This window comes from Lampetra fluviatilis, chromosome 58 (genome assembly GCF_964198595.1).
Source record: "Lampetra fluviatilis chromosome 58, kcLamFluv1.1, whole genome shotgun sequence".
Taxonomy (NCBI): domain Eukaryota; kingdom Metazoa; phylum Chordata; class Hyperoartia; order Petromyzontiformes; family Petromyzontidae; genus Lampetra; species Lampetra fluviatilis.
In genome coordinates this window covers 3309833-3329622 of record NC_136332.1, presented here as the reverse complement: position 1 = coordinate 3329622, position 19790 = coordinate 3309833, and the positions used below count along the sequence as shown (strand labels likewise).

At 54.3% G+C, this 19790-nt stretch overlaps 1 protein-coding gene across 1 annotated transcript in view; it reads right to left on the bottom strand.

The window, feature by feature from the left end:
• Positions 1–19790, bottom strand: part of LOC144950519 (putative helicase with zinc finger domain) — a 110860-nt gene that overhangs the window by 68139 nt on the left and 22931 nt on the right. The window contains exons 3-10 of the mRNA XM_078880657.1: positions 16710–16736; positions 13401–13437; positions 8651–8726; positions 6342–6570; positions 4897–5004; positions 3266–3761; positions 2606–2915; positions 259–856 (exon numbers count right to left, since the gene is read on the bottom strand). Coding sequence (XP_078736783.1) covers positions 259–856; positions 2606–2915; positions 3266–3761; positions 4897–5004; positions 6342–6570; positions 8651–8726; positions 13401–13437; positions 16710–16736 — 1881 coding nt within the window. The remainder of the gene's footprint in view (positions 1–258; positions 857–2605; positions 2916–3265; positions 3762–4896; positions 5005–6341; positions 6571–8650; positions 8727–13400; positions 13438–16709; positions 16737–19790) is intronic.

Below are 19790 nucleotides of genomic sequence, written 5' to 3'. Positions count from 1 at the left end.
GGGGGGGGGGCGGCCTGTCACCCTCCGACGCAGCGGGATGGAAATAAAAGTGCCGCCTGTTGGCACGGGGCACGTTTCAATCGACTCTCTCGGTTTGGCGGCCTAAACGACAGACACAGCTTATACGTGGCCGTTCCTCACCGCCTCTGCATTATCAAAGCTTCTGGGGGGAGGGGGGTGCCCGTGCCCCCCCCCCGCCCCCCCCGCCCCCCTCTATCTCTCTCCCGCTCAGCCCCCGCCCACCGTCGCCGCTCCCACCTTGATCTGCTGGTCGGCGCGCAGCCCCAGCTCCTGGCAGCACTGGCGCGAGATGCGCAGGAACACGTACTCCTTGGTCTTCTCCTCGATCATCGCCTGGTACACCTTGAGCCCCAAGCGCCTCGCCCGCCTGCTCTCCTCATCCTCCACCATCGCCGGCACCATCGCCGGCACCGCCGCCGCCTTCTCCAGCCAGCCCCTGTCGTTCATCTGCTGCCTCTGCTGCTGCTGCTGCTGCTGCTGCAGCTGCAACAGATGCTGCTGCTGCTGCAGGTGGTGATGGTGCCGGACGACCTCCTCGATCTCCAGCGAGCCGTCCTCGCTCAGCCGCCGAGCGGCCGCGTCGTGGTCCTCCGTCGTGTCCGTGGCGATGGCGGCGGTGGCGCCGGCGGCGCCGGGCCGCGCCACCGACACGGGCCTCAGGAGCACGGTGCCCACGCTGGTGGTGAGCAGGCGGCCGTGCGCCGTGTCCTCCGACAGGCTGCGGCCCAGGCGGAAGCGGGCGAACAGCTCGCCGCCCTGCGCAAACTTGGCCCCGCCCGAGGTGCCCGTGAGCATGTAGCTGCGCACCAGCTGCAGGTCGGCGCGGATGTTGAACCTGGGGACACGGAGACGGGGGACGGGCAGGTTCGGGGGCGGCCGCGAGGGTGTCGCGGCTATTGGCCCGTTCGATCGTCACGCGCGGCCGGCGAGGGAGCGCTGAGCCCCGTCGCGCGTCCGCCCGCCCGCCCTTTGCGTCGGCGACACAGATACAAGAGCCGCCTGTTGGCGCGGGGCACGTTTCGATTGACTGTGTCGGATTGGCGGCCCTAACCGGCAAGACGCAGCCACGGGGCCGATTGGTTTTCAATCCGCGCATCGCGCGCGGGGGGGGGGGGGTGTGAAGGGGGGGGGCCAAGGAGAGCAGAAACGAACGGATAGCGGGGTCTGTCTGCCCCGTGGACCGTGACGATGATGATGGCGGTGATCACGGGTCGCAGCCAACAGAAGAAGTGCGCGATTGCCGGGGACGTGTGTACGTATGCTGAACTAATTTCGCACCGTACGTAGCCAACCGTGCTGTGTGTGTGTACGTTGAACTTCTCTCACTTAGCAAACCACGCTAATCGGATGTGCGGGGGGAAAAACAACAAACTAAACATAAAAAACTGTTCTAAAGAAATTAGTTTGTCACTCTGGATGATTTAAAAGTGCACAGCTCCAATGGCTTGCTAATAGCTTGTTGTGCATGATGGTCGCCCAGGTTCAGCCGTGCTTAGCTCCCGAGATCGAAGTTGGTCACAGGCGCACACACACGCACACACGCACACACGCACACACGCACACACGTGACCGCACACACAAACACACACACGTGCGTACAACTACAACCACCATTCGCCACTAGGTGGCGGTGACGTCACTACGGCACTTGTGCCAGGCTATGTGCACGTTAAGGCCACGTGAAGTGTCAAACGCCCGCTGGCAGGAGGTCACAGGACAGACGCACCAGGTGCCACGGGTTGACCGAGATGACTGGCCGATGCACCACCTGTGCCTCCTACTGCGCCAACTTGTGCGTACGAGCGCACGCAAACACACACGCACACATGCTTAGCACAAAAATCAATTAAGAAGAAATGAGATTTCAATCTAGGAGATGATTTCAGAGTGCGTAGCTCCAGTGGGTCTCAATATCGGAAGGAAGAACGGCATTTCAGACGGTCGCACAAGCACTTCTCCGAAAGCGCCGCGCCATGATGCGGAGACCGCCATCTTTGTTTGCCGCCTGTGGTGCTGCTGCAGCCGCGAGGATGAGCGGAGTTTGCGTGGCGATGGCTCAAGCTCCTTGCCACGAGCACCACCAACAACTGACAACGCGAGTCCCTGCCTAGCCCGAGCTGCCAGCGCCGCTGCCGCCTCCACCACCGCCACCTCCACCACCACCGCCACCACCGCCACCACCGCCGCCACCACCTCCACCACCGCGGCCGCCACCACCACCACCACCACCCCCGCCACCACCACCGCTGCCATCACCACCACCTCCACCACAGCGGCCGCAACCACCACCACCGCCGCCACCGCCACCTCCACCATCACTGCTGCCACCACCGCCACCACCACCTCCACCACCGCGGCTGCCACCACCACTGCCGCCTCCACCGCCGCCGCCACGTCTGCCATGGCGGCCACCACCGCCGCCATCTCCGCCACTTCCACCATTGCCGCCTCCACTGCCGCCGCCGCTACCACCACCACTACTAAAACCACCGCCACCGCTATCACCACCGACCCAACCACCTCCATCCACCACCACCCCCCACCACAGCCACCGCCGCTGCGTGCCGCGTGCCACGCGCCCTACCGGCTGATCTCCTTGTACTGCGCCAGCTCCTCGATGTAGAGCAGGTCGTGGAAGCGCCGGCGGTAGTTCTCGGCGCGCAGCGGCCGCTGCAGCGCCGGGCTGGAGAAGAGGCCGAGCGGCAGCTCCGGCACGCGGTACAGCTGGGTGGGGCCCGGCACGCCAGCCTCCTCCTCCTCGGCGGAGCCCGCGGCGGGGATCAACGCGGCGGGCACCCCGACGGGCACGCCGAACTCCACGATGGTCACCGACGGGTTGCCGGCGTCCCACCAGTCGCACGACAGCAGCTGCAGGTCTTCCTCGGCACTCGGCACTGTGGGAGTGCCGGGGGAGGAGGGGGAGATGAGGGGCGGGGAGATGAGGGGCGGGGAGATGAGGAGAGGGGAGATGAGCGGGGAGATGAGGGGCGGGGAGATGAGTGGGGAGATGAGTGGGGAGATGTGGGGCGGGGAGATGAGGGGCGGGGAGATGAGTGGGGAGATGAGGGGCGGGGAGATAAGGGGCGGGGAGACGAGTGACACGTGAGGATGAGCAGGGATGCAAGGGGGCACACACAGGGATACACGTGGATGTCACGGGGTGGTGGTGGTGGTGGTGGGGGACACACGTGGTAACTGAAAACACAAAAACTCATCAAATAAAAAAGAACCCGCGGCTGCTCACCCAGCGTGTCGGCCGTGTGCACCGTGAGGCTGCGCGCCAGCACGGGCCAGCAGCCAAAGTCGAACACCACCGTCTGGCGGAACGTGCCGTACACGTCCGTGGAGAACTCCACGCTCACGCGGTACGCTCCCCTCGCTCCCCTCGCTCCCCTCGCTCCTCCTCCGCCGCCGTCGTCATCGCCGTCGTCGCCCGCCACCCACTCCTGCCTGCCTCCCGCCGCTCCGGCCGCGACGCCGTCGGCCGCCCCGTCCGGTCGCTGCCCCGGGCCTTGCGAGGCCTCGGAGGGGCCGCCGGGGGGCTGGTAGAGGGCGGCGGCCGAGTCGGCGTCGCCGCTGCCGCCGCACGGGGTCGGAGGGCGTCCCGAGTCGCCCGGGGGGGGGGCGGCGTCGGAGCCGGAGTCGGAGCCGGCGTCGTCGCGCGGCACCACGGAGGCGACATGGAAGTGCGGGCGGTGCGAGTCGTAGAGCAGCACCACACGCTGCAGGGAGCGCGGCGGCTGGAGAGGGACACGGAGACAGCGATGACGACGACGGTGATGCTGACGATGATAATGATAACGGCGATGTTGATGATAACAGCGATGACGACGACGGTGATGCTGACGATGATGCTGACGATGATAACGATAACGGCGATGTTGATGATAACAGCAATAACGACGACGACGATGTTGACGATGATGCTGACGATGATAATGATAACGGCGATGTTGATGATAACAGCGATGACGACGACGACGATGTTGACGATGATGCTGACGATGATAATGATAACGGCGATGTTGATGATAACAGCGATAATGACGACGACGGTGACGCTGACGATGATGCTGACGATGATAATGATAACGGCGATGTTGATGATAACAGCGATGACGACGACGGTAATGCTGACGATGATAATGATAACGGCGATGTTGATGATAACAGCGATGACGACGACGGTAATGCTGACGATGATAATGATAACGGCGATGTTGATGATAACAGCGATGACGACGACGGTGCTGACGATGATAATGATAACGGCGATAATGATGACAGCGATGTTGATGATGACGACAGCGATAACGACGACGCTGCTGCCGCTGCTGATAACGAAAACAGCGATTGGGCACAGGGAGGAGGGAGGACAGAGAGAGAGAGAGAGAGGACGCAGCAGGAGATGAGAGAGAGAGAGAAAGGCGAGATGATGTGGAGTTTCGATTTAAAGATTTCGTGACTGCAGGGATTGATCTTCTTGGTTCTTTCGGTAAAGTCACGTAGAAGGGAAATAATAAAATAAATAAAATAAAACATAATAAAATACAATTGTCACGACGTTTCGGCCACAACGCAAGCAGCCGTCATCAGGTGGAGAACAGGTCTGTCATTCAGACGCTGTCATTCAGACAGACCTGTTCTTCACCTGAGGACGGCTGCTTGCGTTGTGGCCGAAACGTCGTGACAATTGTATTTTATTGTGTTTTATTTTTATTATTTTATTATTTCTCTTCTACGCGACTTTACCGAAAGAACCAAGAAGATGACGTGGAGTGTTAGGGGTGGGTGACAAGAGACAGAGGCGACGTTCCAGCAGCGGAATGATCGCGAGGGCGACGACGACGGTGTAGGACGGGCCCCCCCCCTCACCTTGCACGCGAGCACGAACTCCCAGGTGGCGCTGAATCTCTTGCTGCTGACAGCAAGCGTGAGGTCCTGCGAGTGGGTCACGTCCACCCCGTCCACAAACTCGCTCAGCTGTGAACGCACAAACGCAGAGGAGACAGATTCACCCACGCGCGCCCACCACCTCGCGCCGCCTTCACCGGAATGCCGTGGCACACACACAGACAGAGGTGAGACAAGGCCATAAAGAAGGATGTCTCTGGTGTATGCCAATCGGTTTCACAGACAATGCATATATCATCAGAACATATTTGTTTGAATGATCACCACAAGGCACAGAGAAACCACGCCTCTGTGTGCCTATGTACGTCTCTCTCTCTCTCTATGTATCTCTGTGATGTCTGTCTCTGCTTATGTGTCTGTCTATATGTCTCTGGTTCTGTGTTTGATCTCTCTCTCAAATTTAGCATTCTCAGGAAGAACGTAATCAACCAGGTAGGGTGTTTGACTGTTATGTTATCCGACTCTCTGTTGTTGTATTACATGACATTTCTAAGTATTACTAGATTTGTGTTTCTATTTCATTTATACCTGATGACGATTGCTTGTGCTGCAATCGAAACGTCGTATGCTAGTATTTAATTTATTATTTTCTCTTTACACGTCACTTTACCGAAAGAACCACAGAGTCATTCCTGCAGTCACGAAAGCTCCAAGTTAAGTACACACACCGCTCCAGGTACTCATTTGATGCCGAGTCGACCTAGGGGAGGGCCCCTCGGGACCCGTTCAGATATTCGCCACGATTATTGTGGGAATCGAATTCGAAGAATGTTTACACACACATATAAAGACAAAGATCCCCCGTAGAGCCTAAACAGACTGTTGGGGCAAGTTCTGTGAAGGAGCACCCACACACAGACACACGTACGCACGCAACCGCGGGGAGAGAGACACGCAAACTCCAGATATACAGCAGGGGTTGTCAGGGTCGGGATCGAACCCACGGCTTCCTGCATACCAGGCGAGAGAGTAGCCGACAATGACGACGATGACGACAACGATGATGACGACAATGATGATGACGATGACGACAAAGATGACGACGATGATGACAACAACAACGACGATGATGACGATGACGACAACAACGACGACGACGATGATGACGATGACAATGATGATGATGATGACGTCGATAACAACAACGACGATGACGACAATAATGGCGACAACAATGACGACGACGATGATGACGATGATGACGATGATGACGACGATAACAACAACGACGATGATGACAATAATGACGACGACGATGATGACGATGATGACGATGACGTCGATAACAACAACGACGATGACGACAATAATGGCGACGACAACGACGACGACGACAACAACGACGACGACGACGACGATAACAACGACGACGACGACAACAACGACGACGACGACGGCCCACTCACCACCGCCTCGGGATTGGGCGCCGTCATCCAGCGCTCGATGAGGCTCTCCGAGTATCCGAGCGCCGCCTCCTGCCCCCCGCACGGCGTCTCGCCGCCACCGCCGGCGCCGCCACCATCGCCGCGCGCGCCGGCACGGATGGCGTGCCGCCGCCGCCACTCGCCCAGCTCGGCCTCCGAATGCGCGCAGTCGCACTGCGGCCCCAGCGTGCACCAGCCCAGCTCCAGGAACCTGCGGGGGGGGTGGGGTGGTGTAGCGATGATGACGACGCGGGGAGGCGAGGACGATCGCGATCGCGACGACGGCCGACAAAGAAGGAACTCAGAATCAAAAGAGGAATCTTCTTGGTGGTTTCGGTAAAGTCGTCACGTAGAAGGGAAGTAATAAAATAATAAAAATAAAACATAATAAAATAATTCTCACGACGTTTCGGCCACGACGCAAGCAGCCGTCCTCAGGTGAAGACCAGCGTCTGTCGGGGAGACAGCGTCTGAATGAAACAACACCACGCTTGGAGCGTATATTTAAGCTGCTGGGTTGGAAGGGGGGAAGGGCGCCTTCCAACCCAGCTTAAATATACGCTCCAAGCCTGGGGTGTTTCATTCAGACGCTGTCTCCCCGACAGGCCTATTCTTCACCTGAGGACGGCTGCTTGCGTCGGCAAGACAGCGTCTCATTCAGACGCTGTCTTTCCGACAGACCTGGTCTTCACCTGAGGACGGTTGCTTGTGTTGTGGCCGAAACGTCGTGAGAATTATTTTATTATGTTTTATTTTTACTATTTTATTACTTCCCTTCTACGTGACTTTACCGAAAGAACCAAGAAGATGAATCCCTGCAGTCACGTAAGCTTTAAATCGAAAGAGGAATCTTCGGGAGTTGCTTTTGGCGCTCTACGAGTAAAAGCCCATCAAGCCGAGAAGCTGAGAAACTCTCCGAGTAGCTCTCAGCGTCTGAGCTGCGGGGTAAAGGGGCGGCTCGGTCCGGCAGATGACGTCGAAGCGTTCCAAAACTACGGATTTTAAACAAAAGCCGCACTTAATGATAATAACAATCATAGCAATCGTGTTCTGCAAACTCACACTTCCAAACTTTTAAATCTCGGGTGAAAACTCATGTCTTTAGGACTGCTATTTGTATTTAGTTTGTTGGCCTTCCCCAAATTGGCACGGTTGGCTACGTACGGTGCAAAAGAAGTTCACCGTACCGCCCAGTGCTTCGAGGACAGGAAATGCTCGTGAAATCGGACTGGCTGCAATTGTGCACGGCTCCGAAAGGCCGTAAGACAGAATGTGAAGACAATTCACGTAAATATACAAAGTCGCAAGAGTCTAGGGGCGTGGCAACGGTTGCCGGGGTATGATGTCATCACTCTGGCCGCACCAGCGGCCAATCGGCTGCCACGAAGGCAACCGCCATGCAACATGGGCGCCGTGATGTCATAGCCGCGAGAGTGTCAGCCGGCCGTTGGCAGCCGTCAGCATATTTGAATTTGACACGGAATTTATATTCTTTAATTTTGACTGTAATCAATATCATTGTTGTTTATCGTCATTTTGTTTTAAAAAAATCGCGATGGGCGAAAGAGCGATCGGGCATCACGAACCCCCCCCCCCCGATCCAGCAGTAACTAATTGGCGTGTTGTTCACGTGACAAACCTCACTGGCAAAGGCGGAGCCAGGATTTTCAGACACATTTACAAATAACGCGATCTCACCCAAAAACCTTTATTATGAATAATATTGGTCGCGAAAGCCTGCTGCTACGTGTTAAACAAACACACCCCCCCCCCCCCGATCGTCAGAAACTCGCGCACGATTGACCGAGCTCCGCTATCACCTGCGGCGTCGGCGGGAGGCAGAGGGAGGACGAATCGGTTGGGCAGGGAGCAGAGGTCGCAACCAGGTACCCGATACCCGTACCCTACCCGATACCCGGCTACCCGTACCCGGCCTGGTACGGGTACCCGTTTGCGACCCTGGTGCGACCGGGCACGGGTAGGCCGTGAGTCACTGGTGAGTCACCATTTGTCACTCATTTCCCAACGTCTTGTCTCTTCTCACAATTCAAGTTCCTAGAATCAACCCACCCGCGCCTGCAACATGGCTTCATCCCAGAGGTCGCAATCGGGTACCCGATACCCGTACCCTACCCGTACCCGGCCGGGTACGGGTAGGGTACGGGTACGGGTACCCGTTTGCGACGCTGGTGCGGCCGGGTACGGGTAAGGAATCAAAACCCGTTTGCGACCTCTGGCGGGGAGTGAAGCGGGGGGGGGAGGGTGATGAAAGCGTTGCCGCTGGGGCTCACCTCTGGCACAGCGCGTAGTCCTCGGGGTTGCTGACTCCCCTCGGGGGCGGCCTGTGCCTCCACTCGTACTCGCTGCCTGCGAGGGGCGGGCACGCGGGACAAAGATGAAGGCAAAGCTCCCCCCGGCGTAGCCTTCACGGACCTTTGGGGGCAAGTGCTGCTAAGCGAGTAGCAGCACCTGCGAAGGCCGGCACGGCGCACGAGGATTTTTGCACATTTTTCTGTACGGTGCTTTTTCTGCAATATTTTGCTGTCTTTTCTTGGATTTTCTGTTTGCACTCAGTCACATAGTCACTTTAAGATGTTTTTTTGTTCGTGTTTTTGTTTTTTGTTTGTTGCGGTTGCGCCCGATTCAAGAGCCGCATGGCTTACAGGGCTCTACCTAATCAATGAACTTGAACGAGGGGGTGGGGGTGGGTGGCCGAGTGCCTTGTCCGTCCACCCACCCACCCTTTGTCTCACCCAGTGGCGATGTTTACACACAGCACCAGGTACTCATTTGAGGCTGAGTCGACCTAGGGGAGGCCTAGGACCTGTTTGGATAATCGTCGCCGGTGTTGGCCGTGAGCGGGAATCGAACTCGAGTCCGCCGGGTTTGTAGCGCTAACCGCGCCACACCCACGCGTCGCCAGAGGTACGGGCAGTATCAACGGCGTTACACTCGCTCATCAAGAGCTCGAACAGCCTGGGTTCGAATCCAGACTCGGGCGCCTTTCCGCATGGCGTTGATACGGTTTGGTTTCCGCCTGTTCTGCAGAGTGAGAGTGGCAGTCGTGTGAGAAAGTGTGTCAGTGAGTCTGAGAGTGAGCGTGCATGATGTGAGTGTGTCAGTGAGAGTGAGTGAGCATAATGTGAGTTTATCAGCGAGCCTGAGAGTGAGTGAGTGTGCATGATGTAAGTGTGTGTGTGTTAGCGACTCTGTGAGCGAGTGAGTGTGCATGATGTGAGTGTGTCAGTGAGTCTGAGAGTGAGTGAGTGAGTGTGCATGATGTGAGTGTGAGTGTGTCAGTGAGTCTGAGAGCGAGTGAGCGAGTGTGATGTGAGTGTGTCAGTGACTCTGAGAGTGAGTGAGTGTGCATGATGTGAGTGTGAGTGTGTACGCAAGTCTGAGAGAGAGTGAGCGAGTGTGATGTGAGTGTGTCAGTGACTCTGAGAGTTAGTGAGTGTGCATGATGTGAGTGTGAGTGTGTACGCAAGTCTGAGAGCGAGTGAGCGAGTGTGCATGATGTGAGTGTGTGAGCGAGTCTGAGAGTGAATGAGTGAGAGTGCATGATGTGAGTGTGAGTGTGTCAGTGAGTCTGAGAGTGAGTGAGTGTGCATGATGTGTGTGCGTCAGCGAGTCTGAGAGTGAGTGAGTGAGTGTGCATGATGTGAGTGTGTCAGCGAGTCTGAGAGTGAGTGAGTGTGCATGATGTGAGTGTGAGTGTGTCAGCGAGTCTGAGAGTAAGTGAGTGAGTGAGTGTGCATGATGTGTGTGCGTCAGCGAGTCTGAGAGTGAGTGAGTGTGCATGATGTGTGTGTCAGCGAGTCTGAGAGTGAGTGAGTGTGCATGATGTGTGTGTCAGCGAGTCTGAGAGTGAGTGAGTGAGAGTACATGATGTGTGTGCGTCAGCGAGTCTGAGAGTGAGTGAGTGTGCATGATGTGTGTGTCAGCGAGTCTGAGAGTGAGTGAGTGAGTGAGTGTGCATGATGTGTGTGTGTCAGCGAGTCTGAGAGTGAGTGAGTGTGCATGGTGTGAGTGTGTCAGCGAGTCTGAGTGAGCGAGTGAGTGTGCATGATGTGAGTGTGTCAGTGAGTCTGAGAGTGAGTGAGTGAGTGTGCATGATGTGAGTGTGTCAGTGAGTCTGAGAGTGAGTGAGTGAGCGTGCATGGTGTGAGTGTGAGTCTCAGCGAGTCTGAGAGCGAGTGAGTGAGCGTGATGTGAGTGTGTCAGCGAGTCTGAGTGAGTGAGTGAGTGTGCATGATGTGCGTGTGTCAGCGAGTCTGAGAGTGAGTGAGTGCGCATGATGTGAGTGTGTCAGTGAGTCTGAGAGTGAGTGAGTGCGCATGATGTGAGTGTGAGTGTGTCAGTGAGTCTGAGAGTGAGTGAGTGTGCATGGTGTGAGTGTGTCAGCGAGTCTGAGTGAGCGAGTGAGTGTGCATGGTGTGAGTGTGAGTGTGTCAGCGAGTCTGAGAGTGAGCGAGCGAGTGAGCGAGCGAGCGAGCGGTAGTGTACTCGCTCGTTTTCGCTCACTGGCGAACACTGGTGATTATCTGAACTGATCCTGGGCCTCCCCTAGGTCGACTCAGCCTCAAATCAGTACCTGGTGCAGTGCGTAAACATCGCCACTGAGGAGACAAAGGCGGCCTTGCGAGCCTTCATAGGTGCTCGCCAACAAGCACTTGCCCCAACAGTCTGTTACGGCTATACGGAGGATCTTTGTCTTTTCGTTTGGTTGTCTACCGAAGGTATTTGGTAGTCCTAATTAGCGCAAGGGAAACACACCACACCCTTGGGGCTAGAACCACGCCCAGGAGAGACATAGTTGTCTGCTTAACCCTTATCACGCTAAAGTCAGCCCCTCTCTCTTTCTGTTGAGATCTTATCTGGTCTTTCGAGTTCCAACCCGGTTCAACAAATCCAACTCAAAACTCGAAATGGAGCGGCAGCGTTTAAGGGGGGAGAGGACGCGACAGCTTCTTGTAAGTGTGGATGTTGGACTTCTTTCGCACCGTACGTGGCCAACCCTGCTAATCGGAGGTGCGAGGGGAGGGACAACCAAACTAAACACAACAACAAGCAGTTCTAAAGATTTTAGTTCGTCAATCGAGATTATTTAAAAGTAGATAGCTCAATTCTCTTCTAGCCCCGCCCCCTCCCCCTTCTAGCCCCGCCCACCTTCCCCTTCTAGCCCCGGCCACCCCCCCTTCTAGCCCCGCCCACCCCCCCCCTTCTAGCCCCGCCCACCCCCCCTTCTAGCCCCGCCCATCCCCCCTTCTAGCCCCGCCCACCCCCCCTTCTAGCCCCGCCCACCCCCCCTTCCAGCCCCGCCCACCCCCCCCCTTCTAGCCCCGCCCACCCCCCCCTTCTAGCCCCGCCCACCCCCCCCTTCTAGCCCCGCCGACCCCCCCCTTCTCGCCCTACCCCCTCCCCCTTCTAGCCCCGCCTCCCCCACCCTCCCAATCCCCAACTGCCACATTTAGATAAGCTCCTCCCCCCTCCCCTGAACCAGTATTTAAGATCTTGTCTCTTGGATTTCTCTTCACTTGATACAGTAAATTTGGCTGTGACGGTCCCACCTGAAGACGGAGACTTGTGTTGCCTCCGAAACGTCGTGATTTAATCGAGTTATTTTAATTTATTATTATTACATTTTATTATTATTACATTTTATTATTATTGTTTAAAATCCTTTATATTAAGTTCACTTGCTTGCTTGCTTGTGCGCTTACGACCGTGCAAATCGTTCGGTAATTTTTTAACCCACTTCCCGTGATCCAATCGAGCTGACATTTTGCACACAGACTCGTTGTGCGTGAGAATTTATTTTCGTGAAAAAAAATTTCCATAACTTTACACTTTTTAGGAATTTTTTTTTTATATTTAATTACCAATTGCTTAATGGTGGCAGGCAATCATCTGACCCATAGGTGGCAGCCATCTCAAGCCAGAGGACGAGAGGACTCTAGCCGCCACGCATATAAAGGATTTATAGTGAAAAACTTTGTTTTTACGGGTTAATTTTTTACCTACGTGACTTTACCGAAAAAACCTAAGAGTATGAATCCTTGCAGTCACGAAAGCTTCGGCTTCCTAACACCGTAAGGAAAGAGCGTCCCGGCCGGCCACGGAAGCGCATCTGTAGGCGCGCGACGCGGCCGCCGACTTTGTTCGACATTTCGCGACGTGCCCCCAGCCACGAACTAAATGCCGTGAAATCATCCGAGCGGCAACGGGAAACACTCCACAATCCGGCGGCGCGTATCAACCGGAGGCGTTTCGTCGTCAGCTAATCTGAACAGACACAGAGTTGTGAGCTGCGATGCATCCAGCCGTGCACAGGAAGGGGAAGTTGGCTGTTTTTGTCGTGGTAAAGCGAGCGACCGGGGGGGGGGGTCCGACGCAGGGAGCGCAATCATCTTTTTCTTTCGTATGGATTCATAGCAGCAGATTAAATACGTCATTTTAGATGTTTCGGTAAAGTCACGAAGAAGGGAAATAATAAAATAATAAAATGAAACTTCATAATAAAATAAAATGAGATTTAATCTGCTGCTATGAATCCATACGAAAGAAAAAGATGATCATTTTATTATTATGCTTTATTATTTTATTATTTCCCTTCTACGTGACTTTACCGAAACATCTAAAATGATGTATTTAATCTGCTGCTATGAATCCATACGAAAGAAAAAGATCATTTTATCGTATTATGTTTTATTATTTTATTATTTCCCTTCTACGTGAGTTTACCGAAAGAACCAAGAATCTGCATCCCTGCAGTCACGAAAGCTTTAAATGGGAATTTCTGATGTTGTTATCCACTCAATTGTCTGTTCAGACGCAGAGTGGATTTCGCCCGTTACTCCTTGCAAGAAGCGAAGAGAGGGGAGTGCTTGCAACGTGGGTCGGTCATTTGAGAGTGGCGGCCACACTCGATTCGCCATTTGTGGATCAGGTGGCCGCAGAGGGAACGCGTTCGGAGCGGAAGCGAAATGCTACAACGGGAAGTAACGCTGTTTACAAGGACGAAATGAATTGGGCACTCACTGTTTGCAAAGTCAAGTTCCGACTTCGAATCGTCCTTCTGCAAAAACAAAAAAACAGGCAAAAATCGAATTAGGACGAGGGCGCCATCCTACTCGAATAAACAAAACCTCTCCTGGAAATTCCCAAAGAAGCTCCGACATAAGGAGCTTCCCAGGCACGCGAAACATCAGAACCAGTGCCGGATGATCCCAGTAGCTACAGATGTAGCTACTGGCCACGCACTTTCAAGGGCCCCGCGCTAAATGCTTTCAAGCTATCAATTCCGGTTCAGTCATGCTGCACTTGCTCTATTACTATAGTACAATACCACCTTCAACTTTTATGAACGACTGGGCGATTTGTCGTATTATCTGGCTGTATAGCAAATTAAACAATACAATTACTTTACTGTGCAAGTAAAAAAATGTGTGTTTTAATATTTATGTTTTTGTTTTAATTGAGGGCGCTTTTATAACATCATACTACAGGCCCCAAACTAGCTTAATCCGGTGCTGGTCAGAACTCGTGCCCAACGACAAAGAGCGGCACAACACGAAAAAACTAAAAAACTATATTTTACCGGTTAAAGGCCGACTGAGCTATGTAGCAGCTCTCTTTCACACCTGCCCATCACAAATTACAGCTTGACGGAGCGGTGGATCACATGGAAATGTGTCATTTCCAAATACAGTAATCCCTCGCCACTTCGCGGTTCAAGTTTCGCGGCCTCAGTGCATCGCGGATTTTTCGAACTGATTTAAAGGCCTCATTATACCTGTGCAGTAGCACCATCCTCATCATCATTCATCATCACATTCATCGAACTGCACAGGTCTGTCATCGTCGTCATTGTCATCGTCATTGTCATCGTCGTCGAAGATACTACTGTCATTGGTGAGTGTAGAACACCATAATACGTATCGTATGAGAGAGAGAGAGTGAATGTATAATATTAAGGTTTAATAATTAAATAGATTTAAGTAAAATATATATATATAAAGTATAAATATACATATTTTAAACATTCTGGTACCCACACACACATATACCGGAAATTCCTAGGGGGCCAATCCTACTTCGCGGATTTTCACCTGTCGCGAGGGGTTCCGGTCCCCATTAACCGCGATAAACGAGGGATCACTGTACTCTAAACGCGTGACGTTCATTCTAAATCTGGAGCGACGTGCACGTACAGTCATCGGAACAAGAAAGGCTTAACCCGAGCCGGTTCCAAGCCTGATCCCAGCCGTGCTCGGGATTTCCATGAGGCCAGATGGTCGGCAACCAAAAATAACATGAAGAGACAATTTATTTTTTGTTCGAATTCGGTCGAGAAAAAACATTTGTCAACTCCCGGTGATGTCTCTGCTGCTGCTGCTGCTCCTGTAGGGGGCGTGCATCAGAACGAGCGTGCGAGCGAGCCACTGAGCGAGTGTGTGAGCGAGTGAGCGAGCGACCGAGCAAGTGTGTGAGCGAGTGAGCGAGCCACTGAGCGAGTGTGTGAGCGAGTGAGCGAGCGACCGAGCAAGTGTGTGAGCGAGTGTGTGAGCGAGAGACTGAGTAAGCATGTGAGTGTGTGAGCGAGCGACTGAGCAAGTGTGTGAGCAAGTGTGCGATCGAGCGACTGAGTGAGCGTGTGAGCGAGCGACCGAGCGAGTGTATGAGCGAGTGAGCGAGCGACCGAGCAAGTGTGTGAGCGAGTGTGTGAGCGAGAGACTGAGTAAGCATGTGAGTGTGTGGGCGAGCGACTGAGCAAGCGTGTGAGCGAGCGACTGAGCGAGTGTATGAGCAAGTGAGCGAGCGACCGAGCAAGTGTGTGAGCGAGTGTGTGAGCGAGAGACTGAGTAAGCATGTGAGTGCGTGAGCGAGCGACTGAGCAAGCGTGTGAGCGAGCGAGCGACCGAGCAAGTGTGTGAGCGAGTGTGTGGGCGAGCGACTGAGCAAGCGTGTGAGCGAGCGACCGAGCGTGTGAGCGACTGAGCAAGCGTGTGAACGAGCGACCGAGCGAGTGTGTGAGCGACTGAGCGAGCGGGCGACTGAGCGAGTGTGTGAGTGAGTGAGCGAGCGACTGAGCGAGTGTGTGAGCGAGTGAGTGAGCGACTGAGCGAGTGTGTGAGCGAGCGACTGAGCGAGCGTGTGAGTGAGCGAGTGAGCGAGCGAACGAGCGAGTGTGTGAGCGAGTGAGCGAGCGACTGAGCGAGTGTGTGAGCGAGTGAGCGAGCGACTGCTACGTTGCCGATTTCATCGCTCCCATCTCCGCACCGTGAACGTCCTCCGTCGTGGCTTAGCGCTGGCCACCACCATTCCCACACCCCCCCTCCCCCCACCATTGCCGGGACGCGTTCTATCCGAGCACCCCCCCCCCACCGCTTTAGAAAGGCATCGGCTACCAAAACAACAAGGGGAGCCAATTATTTTGTGTTCGAATTCGGCCTCAAAAAAAACCTCAACATCTCAAGAGCCGCAAGGTGCAACGTGAACACGACGAGAAGGTGGCGGTTCGCCTTGAGCAACTGACGTCACGAGGAGGTTCCTTGCTAAGGAGGCGCACGCAAGACCGGCTCTCGCAGCAGCCGCGGGCTGCCAACCCCCCTGCCCCCACGCGCCTTTGGGAGCAAACGAGGGGCTTGAGCCTGGGCTGCGTTAGAGCCGTGAGCCACAGCAGTGAGCCACAGCCGTGAGCCACAGCAGTGAGCCACAGCCGTGAGCCACAGCAGTGAGCCACAGCCGGGAGCCACAGCCGTGAGCCACAGCCGTGAGCCACAGCCGTGAGCCACAGCCGTGAGCCACAGCCGTGAGCCACAGCCGTGAGCCACAGCCGTGAGCCACAGCCGTGAGCCACAGCCGTGAGCCACAGCCGTGAGGCACAGCCGTGAGCCACAGCCGTGAGCCACAGCCGTGAGCCACAGCCGTGAGCCACAGCCGGGAGCCACAGCCGTGAGCCACAGCCGTGAGCCACAGCCGTGAGCCACAGCCGTGAGCCACAGCCGGGAGCCACAGCCGTGAGCCACAGCCGGGAGCCACAGCCGGGAGCCACAGCCGTGAGCCACAGCCGTGAGCCACAGCAGTGAGCCACAGCCGTGAGGCACAGCCGTGAGCCACAGCCGTGAGGCACAGCCGTGAGCCACAGCCGTGAGCCACAGCCGTGAGCCACAGCAGTGAGCCACAGCCGTGAGGCACAGCAGTGAGCCACAGCCGTGAGCCACAGTCACGAGCCGTGAGCCACAGCAGTGAGCCACAGCCGTGAGCCACAGTCACGAGCCGTGAGCCACAGTCACGAGCCGTGAGGAGTGATTAAGAACGGGGCCCTGAGTGTGCGGTGGTGGGTACCTTCATGTTCGTGTCCGTATGCAGCACCTGCACAAACAGCACAGACAGCACAGACAGCACAGACAGCACAGACAGCACAGACAGCACAGACAGCACAGACAGCACAGACAGCACAAACAGCACAGACAGCACAGACAGCACAGACAGCACAGACAGCACAACACGATTAATTCAAAATAAATGGTCACTGTCAACAACTGGTTACTACTTTCTTGCCCCCCCCCCCCCCGCCACGGTTTCTTCCATTCTAGAGCGGCGCTTTTTTTGGCGTAAACACATCGGCGCCTCGCGTCGCCGTTCTCATCTCACTCGCTCGCTCGCTCCAAACGCTCCTCCTGCTGCAGTCCGGCCGGCGGGGGGGGGGGGCACGCCACGCCGCACGCCGGCAGACGACGCGCCGCTCCACGCGGCCGTCTGGAACGCCGCTCTGGCCTCCCGGCGTGTGTCAGGAGGCCCGCCGGAGCAGCGGCACTTTCAAGGTGGTCAACGTTAGGGTGTCGGAAAAGTCAAATATGCCCGACTGTGAGGGCGGGCACAAGCCGGCGTGAGTAGGTTAAACGTTGAGTTTTATATGGGCACCACGGGATGACCAGCCCCTCCCCACCCAGCCCCACCGCTCCCACCCCCCACCCAGCCCCACCCTCCCCACCCAGCCCCTCTCCATCCTCCCCACCCAGCCCCTCCCCACCTTCCATTCCCCACCCAGGCCCTCCCCACCCAGCCCCACCCCTCCCACCCTCCACCCAGCCCCACCCTCCCCACCCAGCCCCTCCCCACCGAGCCCCTCCCCACCAAGCCCTTCCCCACCCTCCCCTCCCAGCCCCACCCTCCCCACCCAGCCCCTCCCTCCCCACCCAGCCCCTCCCTGCACGACGGACGGACACAATAATCCCCTGTGGGCTGGTGGAACCAGTGGGTTCCTACCAGTACATTACACGACTCTAAGATTAACTACTATACACTCAACCGTTGTTAGGAAGACATTGTTACTATGAACTTTTAAATCATCTACATTGAAAAACAATTTCTTCACAACTCCTTGTTGTGTTTAGTTTGTTGACCTTCTACCCCCCCCCCCAGCACCTCTGATACTCGTGGTTGGCTACGCACGGTGAAAAAGATGTTCAACATACGTCCACGCGAGCGATTTCGGGAGAGACTTTGCCATGAATCTGTGTCCGTTCAGGCACGGGTGCAATGGTCACCGTTATCCGTTTAATCATTCCGATAACCCGAATTGAAATTGGGACGACGATCATCCTTAAAAATTAAAAATAATGAGTCTGCCCAAGCCAACCCGCACCACATGGAACTTATTACGCATCACCGATTTAAATCTGTGCACTGCTTTGAAGATTTCTCGTGCGGTGGTGGTGGCGGTGGTGAAGCAGTTGTTTGTCTATCATGGGACCTTTTTTGCCGGTATCATCGCGTGAAAAACAAGAATAGTTTTTACCCTTTCTGGGAATAAAACAGAAGTCGTGTAAAGATGTTCAAGCACCAAATAAGAGACCTTTTGCGAGGCATCAAGTGACTGCATTAACCACACACGGTACCAGTGGTGAACATGCAAAACACAAACATGCTCAGACAACATATGACGCATCTCGATTTAAAGCTTTCGTGACTGCAGGGATTCATCTTCTTGGTTCTTTCGGTAAAGTCACGTAGAAGGGAAATAATAAAATAATAAAATAATAAAACATCATGAAATACAATTCTCACGACGTTCCGGCCACAACGCTGTCTTTTCGACAGACCTGTTCTTCACCTGAGGACGGCTGCTTGCGTTGTGGCCGAAACGTCGTGAGAATTATATTTTATTATGTTTAATTTTTATTATTTTATCATTTCCCTTCTACGCGACTTTACCGAAAGAACCAAGAAGATATGACGCATCGTCTTTGAAACTGATTGGCCTACACCAGTTTGCTCAAATACCGAACCACGCGGTGCGCCAGCCTATCATCCAGCAGTGGATGGAGCATGGCTGATAAATGATAACTTCACTGGGACTTATATGGGCCCCTTGACGATAACCAAGGATGTAAAGTTTCACACGTAGGCTTTCGCGACCAATATCCATCAAGAGGTTTTTGTTGGGTGGGATCGTGTAAATATCAACGTGTCGTTATCTGGGAACGAAACGGGATTGGTCCACGCGTCTGGCTGCCGCCCGATGCCTGCTGTAAATACTGGCAAAACGTCGTCCTCAAATTGTAAATGTCGTGGGATTTACTCTCCCAACACGCGACCGGTGGGTGGAAATAACCAATCGGTTAAACCTTACCTTTTTGGTTCTTTCGGTAAAGTCACGTAGGTATAAAATAAATCACAACGTTTGTGTTGCACCCGTGACAGACGCTTGTGTTGCGATCGAAACGTCGTGATTTATTTTATTTTCTACCCACGTGACTTTACCGAAAGAACCAAAGAGTATGGATTCCTGCAGTCACGAAAGCTTCAAATCATAATTTCCCCATCAACATGTTTGTGCTTTGTGTCATTCAGAAATCGTAAATAATGTAAAATAATAAAAAATCATAAAATAAAAAATATTTTTTTTGTTTTATTTTTATTACTTTATTATAATAAAATTATTTTATTAAGTTTTATTTTTATTATTTTATTATTTCCATTCTACGTGACTTTACCGAAAGAACCAAGAAGATGAATCCCTGCAGTCACGAAAGCTTTAAATCGAAATTTAAACCTTACCTGTCAGCTGTATCGGGTGGCGGCAGGTTTATTGACGCATTTATACTTCAACGGATGGGGATGGTTCAGTGTTGTATTTGTATGCGTTTGGGTGATTTGTTCACCTTTATTGTACTGTGCACTCCTATTGTTTCTTGTTGTAACGTTCTTACCCCGTGCCCCGACCCGGACATCTGTGAAAAAGAGCTTCATAGCTCATCGGATTCCTCCAGTAAGACGTCTTCCATGACCGCGGGGGGGAGGGGGGGTGGCTTGAACGTACTCGATCGCACAGGGCATTGTGGGCCGTGTGAAACGAACTCGTGGGCCTCTTGTGGCCCATGGGACATGACGTAGTGTGAAAAAAAAAATCACCTTCATCGT